The 5,940-nt window shown below is 37.1% G+C and overlaps 1 protein-coding gene across 1 annotated transcript; it reads right to left on the reverse strand.

The window, feature by feature from the left end:
- Window positions 1-2,201: 2,201 nt before the first annotated feature.
- Window positions 2,202-4,821, reverse strand: LOC139888767 (uncharacterized). Its single transcript, XM_071871755.1, has 4 exons — window positions 4,671-4,821; window positions 4,077-4,293; window positions 3,431-3,971; window positions 2,202-3,332 (listed from the first exon to the last, which is right to left on the reverse strand). Exons 1-4 carry the CDS (start codon window positions 4,819-4,821, stop codon window positions 2,202-2,204), a joined length of 2,040 nt encoding a protein of 679 aa, XP_071727856.1.
- Window positions 4,822-5,940: the final 1,119 nt, after the last annotated feature.

A 5,940-nucleotide genomic window follows, 5' to 3' on the forward strand; every position in this document is an offset into this window, starting at 1 on the left:
AAATTCTTAAGTTAGTAGTCTTGTTTTACATATGTAGTTCATTGTTAATATACATAATGACATGTTTACTTATCATTTATCATGATTAAACATAGTGTAACAATATCTTAATATGATTGATATGTAATTAGTAAGACGTTGTTATAACGATAATTGTTATATATATCGTTTCGAGTTTCTTAATTCAATAAACACAATTTTATGTATATAACTCATTGTTAAAATACCTAATGAGATACTTACTTATCATAATATCATGTTAATTATATATATAATCATATATATGTCATCATATAGTTTTTACAAGTTTTAACGTTCGTGAATCACCGGTCAACTTGGGTGGTCAATTGTCTATATGAAACCTATTTCAATTAATCAAGTCTTAACAAGTTTGATTCCTTAACATGTTGGAAACACTTAATCATGTAAATATAAATTTCATTTAATATATATAAACATGGAAAAGTTCAGGTCACTACTGTACCTACCCGTTAAATAATTTTCGTCCCGAAATTTTAAGTAGTTGGCGGTGTTGACGTATCTTCTGGAAATAAGTGCGGGTATTTCTTCTTCATCTGATCTTCTCGTTCCCAGTTGAAATCGGGTCCTCTATGAGCATTCCATCAAACCTTAACAATTGGTATCTTGTTTTGTTTAAGTCTTTTAACCTCACGATCCATTATTTCGACGGGTTCTTCGATGAATTGAAGTTTTTCGTTGATTTGGATTTCGTCTAACGGAATAGTGAGATCTTCTTTAGCAAAACATTTCTTCAAATTTGAGACGTGGAAAGTGTTATGTACAGCTGGGAGTTGTTGTGGTAATTCAAGTCGGTAAGCTACTGGTCCGACACGATCAATAATCTTGAATGGGCCTATATACCTTGGATTTAATTTCCCTCATTTACCAAATTGAACAACGCCTTTCCAAGGTACAACCTTAAGCATGACCATCTCTCCAATTTCAAATTCTATATCTTTTCTTTTAATTCTTGTCACAATACCCACCCGCTCACACGGTTCACCATACAATTGATCACCTCAACCGTACAAGTGAATGATCACTCATTCGAGTAATGAAGAATGATAACTCCTAAATTATACAAGTTTTTCATAATATTATAAGGAGTTATCTTGGTATTTTAAAGAAAAATTTAATACTTAAACACACAAAAATGGGTAAAAATGGGAAAAAAGTATTTTTAATGTTTTATTTGAGAAATGTATTAAACAGGATCCAAAACACAGATAAAAGTTGCAGAAATGAAAGGGAAGCAAATGATACGCAAATTCGCAAGACTATGCGGATTATGCATCCAAAGCCCCAAACCGCACATTAACATTGGTTGGTGGAGGTAATGTGGAAATAAGTTGCACTTTTGCCCTATCGACTTCGAATCCCTGTTCTGACACAATGTATCCCAAAACCACCCCTTCCCTTACCATAAAGTGGCTCTTTTCCCAACTAAGGACAAGGTTAGTCTCGGTACACCTCTTTAAAACTTTTTCCAACATACTCAAACACGACTCAAAAGATTTACCAAATATTGAAAAATCATCCATGAAAATTTCTAAAGACCCGCCTATTAACTCTGAGAAAATACTCATCATACACCTTTGAAAAGTAGCAGGTGCATTACATAAACCAAAAGGCATTCGTCTAAAGGCATAAGTTCCATAAGGACAAGTAAAAGTCATTTTTTCTTGGTCATTAGGGTGAATAGGTATTTGATTATATCCTGAATACCCATCTAAGAAACAATAAAATTTCTGACCTGACAACTTTTCGATGATTTGATCAATAAAAGGCAAGGGAGAGTGATCCTTTGAAGTTGCAGCATTCAACTTCCTGTAGTCAATACATACCCGCCAACCCGTCATGGGACGGGTTGTGATCTTTTCACCTTCCTCCGTTTCCATTACCGTTATCCCAACTTTCTTTGGCACTGTTTGCGTGGGGCTTACCCACTGACTATCTGAAATAGGGAAAATAATCCATGCATCTAACCACTTGAGAACTTCCTTCTTTACAACTTCCTGCATATTCGGGTTTAATCTGCGTTGCGTATCATGAGCAGGTTTAACCTCCAGATCTGTAACTATCCTATGCATACACACTGAGGGACTTATCCCTTTTAAATCAGCTATCGTCCACCCTACTACAGCCTTGTACTTATGAAGCACTTCCATCAAAGCTTTTTCCTACACACCTGTCAAATCTGAAGCAATAATAACTGTCAAAGTGCCGTCAGTACCTAAAAAGGCATACTTCAAATGAGAAGGTAAGGGTTTTAACTCAAGAGTCGGTGGTGACTCAAGTGAAGGTCTCGTATTAGTATCAATTGATTTAGGCAATGGCTCATATTTATGAGTCCATGGTGGCAACCTAGCATCCATTGTACTTGCTACTGCTAGTTCTACTGCCTTAACCTCTTCACACTCAACATCCTCTTCGTCACCTAAGAAAAATATTTCTATTGGGTCGTTGGTTATTAGGTGAGAGGTATGTTTATCCACTAATTCATCAATCACATCTATCCGATAGCATTCATGGACATCCGGTGTATGAAGAAAATTAAAGATATTAATTCTCATTTTGCGATTCCCGAAAGATATGTCCGTAGCACCCAATCGACAATTAATGTGAGCATTAATGGTGGCCAAAAATGGGCGTCCCAAGATTATAGTGGGTTGGGCATCTCTATTCCTAGGTTCAATGTCCATAACAACAAAATCAACTGGGTAATAGAAATCTTCCACCTTTACTATCACATCTTCTAATATCCCCCTAGGCGTTTTGATTGAGTGGTCCGCTAGTTGAATAACTATGTCGGTTCTTTTCATTAAACCCAATTCAAATCGGTCAACTAGACAAAAAGGTAAAATATTAATGCTAGCTCCTATGTCCAATAACGACTTTTTCACATTCACGTTTCCTATAGTCACAGCTATCAATGGGGTCCCTGGGTCATTAAACTTAGGTGGAAGTCTACCCGAAACAACCGCACTTAGGTGCTCGGTTAGCTCCACCTTTATGGGTAAAGTCGCCCTTTGCTTCCTCTTTTGAGTGCAAAGGTCCTTTAAAAATTTAGCATAAGACGGGACTTGCCTAATAGCATCGAGGAGGGGTAAATTTATCTTAACCTGTTTAAACATTTCCCACATGTCCTCTGGTTGTGGTCCCTTTTTCCCATAAGGGAATTGGTTTGGGGACTCTAAAGCCTTGGGAAATGGGACGGTTTTTGATTCCGTCTCCTCTTTCCCAGTCTCATTAACGATTGGTTCGTTCTTTTTCACCCCCTCCCCAGGGTTATCATTTTTACTTACCTCTTCCTCATCAAGAACAATAGGAGACTTACTTGACTCTTTTGTACTACCTCTTTTTCACCAACCTTATTGTCATACTTCTTTCCGCTTCTCAAGGTACCTACCATGTTAACTCTATGCCCTTTTCCTTGATCCTTATGATTTGGATTTAGAACCGTGTAGCTTGGAATTGTACCTGGTTCCATATTTCCCTTACTTTCCGCTACATTACCGATCTCCTTAGCCAATGCACCAATCGACTTATTTTGCACTTCTATCATTTTTCGCATTTCGGAGATGAACGCATCCATCTTAGCATCCGAGCTAGATGGTTGATTGGTTGAAGTACTGTTTTGATTTTGGTTTAGGTTTTGGCCTTGGTTTTGGTAATTGTTTTGGTTTTGGTTTCGGTTGTTTGGATAAGGATTTTGATAGTTTCTTTGGTAGTTGCCTTGGTTCTGAAAGTTACCCTGGTTTTGAAAGTTGTTTTGTGGTCTAAGTTGGTTTCCTTGGTTAGCATTCAGAGCATTGTTATTGCTCCAACTGAAATTAGGATGATTTCTCCAACCCGGATTATACGTGTTGGAGTATGGATAATATCTCCGTCCCTGAACCTCGTTAACTTGTTCTTCCACTATGTGCTGATTTACCGGTGGAATCCCATTTCTACATCCATATGAAAAGTGAGAAGGATCTCCACAAATCTCACATACTTCCTGAACCTGCGAAACATTACAAGCAAGACCCTGGTTTGGGTTGTTAAATATAAGCATTTTCAAATCATCAAATTCCTGCTCTAAGTTCCTAGATGAACCACCCGAATCAGAAACATGATTTACTTGGGAGGTACTAGGTTGTTTACGATCAACCGAAGCTTGGGTTTTTGAACCCTTGCTTAACTGTTCGAAGAACGTCCATTCATCATCACTAGACCGAGTTAAGAATGCCTCACCATTAGCCGCTAAAAGAAACTGCCTATTTTGGGAATCTAAACTATCATAGAAAACTTTAACCAATTCCCACTTGGGTATCTCATGGTGTGGACATGCCCTAAGTAACTCCTTCAGACGTTCATATGCTTCATGAAATAATTCACCCGGTAATTGTTTAAAAGATTTTATTTGCGTACGCATGTCTGAATTTTTACTTATGGGGTAAAATTCTTCTAAAAATTGTTTTTCATTTCCGCCCAAGTATTAATTCTCCGGGCGGGAATGGAGAGAAACCATCTTTTTTCCTTATCCTTAAGTGAATAAGGAAATAATCGAAGACGTACCTCATCATCAGTGAAACCGTTTACCTGATTAGTAGCACATATCCCATTAAATTCAGTGATGTGTTCATATGTCTCCTCATTAGCCATACCTCGGTAGGTTGGCAAAATCGAAATGAGTTGAGGTCGGACCTCAAATCGTCGGTTGCTTCCTCCTGAAGTTGCAGGATAAACAATGGGTGAATGATCCTCAAAATCACCCGGTTGGTAATAGGTGTCTACACCTCTTGTTCGTTCGGCCATCTCGTCTCGTTGATCAAAAACTTCCTCTTCAGTGTCAGACTCTGATTTAGGAGAGTTCGGTGGAACAATCGGATGTGTCTCTAACTGTGGTTGCGTGGATGCTGAAGCCACTGTCGAACCCTTTAAGATTCTTGTAGCTTTTCGATTAGCTTTTGCAGATTTCTCGATTTTCGGGTCTAAAGGCTTAAGATTTTGATCTCTCGAACTCCAAGTTTGCATACACTAACCAGCACTTCAACAAAAACAAGAACACCGAGCGTAAAATTGACAAAAACAAAAAATAAACAAAACACTATTTTTGGATTTTAAGGGTTTTATAATTTTTATGGTTTTTCTGATTAACACAAAAGCAACAAAATAAGAGCTTGCAAATCAAGCGCACACTTCCCCGACATCGGCGCCAAAATTTGATCGATGTCGAAGGATCGACCAAAAATAGCCTAATTAATCTAACTTAGCTAGGGTAAGCAGGATTCGTTCCACGGGAGGTTATGGTTAACAAGCAAGCAATTTCCAGATTGAGTTGTTGGTTTAACTAAAGACTACTTGGATTAATCACTACTTAAACTTAAACTTAAACTAAAGTGCAGTTGAAAAGATTTAAATGTAAACAATGAGAATTAAGCCTTTACCCTTTCACAATCCCAATTTCACATGTATTCATTCACACAAGCATTATGTTTATCAACTGTTGATCAAATCTCATAGACAAGACTTCTTGAGTTCATTAATTTGATTATCTTGGGATTAAACTATGTATTCTAGACAAAGTGTCTTTATCCCTAATCTAATTAACACGAAGTTGGATCAAGAACACGCTGTTAAATCACAATAATTTAACTTGCAATAACAAAATATAGAACTTGCATTAATCAACAATCAACTTGATTCATAACATCATAATCCAAAAGTATTAAACATCACAAATCACATAATCTTGCATAAAATCATACATGTTTAATTGTTCATGAAAAGGATAAAGATTAGAAAACTAGCCAAGCATGGTGGTGATGATAATCAATGAATTTCTTGAAGATTGCATGATGAATAGCACCTTGATCTTGACTTGAATCCTTGAGTAATGGTGATTAGATGGTGTTTTTAGGTGTTGGGGAATGT

Source organism: Rutidosis leptorrhynchoides, chromosome 2 (genome assembly GCF_046630445.1).
Source record: "Rutidosis leptorrhynchoides isolate AG116_Rl617_1_P2 chromosome 2, CSIRO_AGI_Rlap_v1, whole genome shotgun sequence".
NCBI classification, from domain to species: Eukaryota; Viridiplantae; Streptophyta; class Magnoliopsida; order Asterales; family Asteraceae; genus Rutidosis; species Rutidosis leptorrhynchoides.

What these genes read in the sequence shown, in the direction of transcription:
- LOC139888767 (XM_071871755.1), bottom strand. Translation starts at nt 4,821, where the DNA reads ATGGCCGAACGAACAAGAGGTGTAGACACCTATTACCAACCGGGTGAT. An exon ending in GATTTTGCCAACCTACCGAG is followed by an intron (nt 4,294 to 4,670) that starts GTATGGCTAATG and finishes ATGATAGTTTAG; the next exon opens with ATTCCCAAAATAGGCAGTTT. An exon ending in AAGGGCATAGAGTTAACATG is followed by an intron (nt 3,333 to 3,430) that starts GTAGGTACCTTG and finishes GTTCTTGATGAG; the next exon opens with GAAGAGGTAAGTAAAAATGA.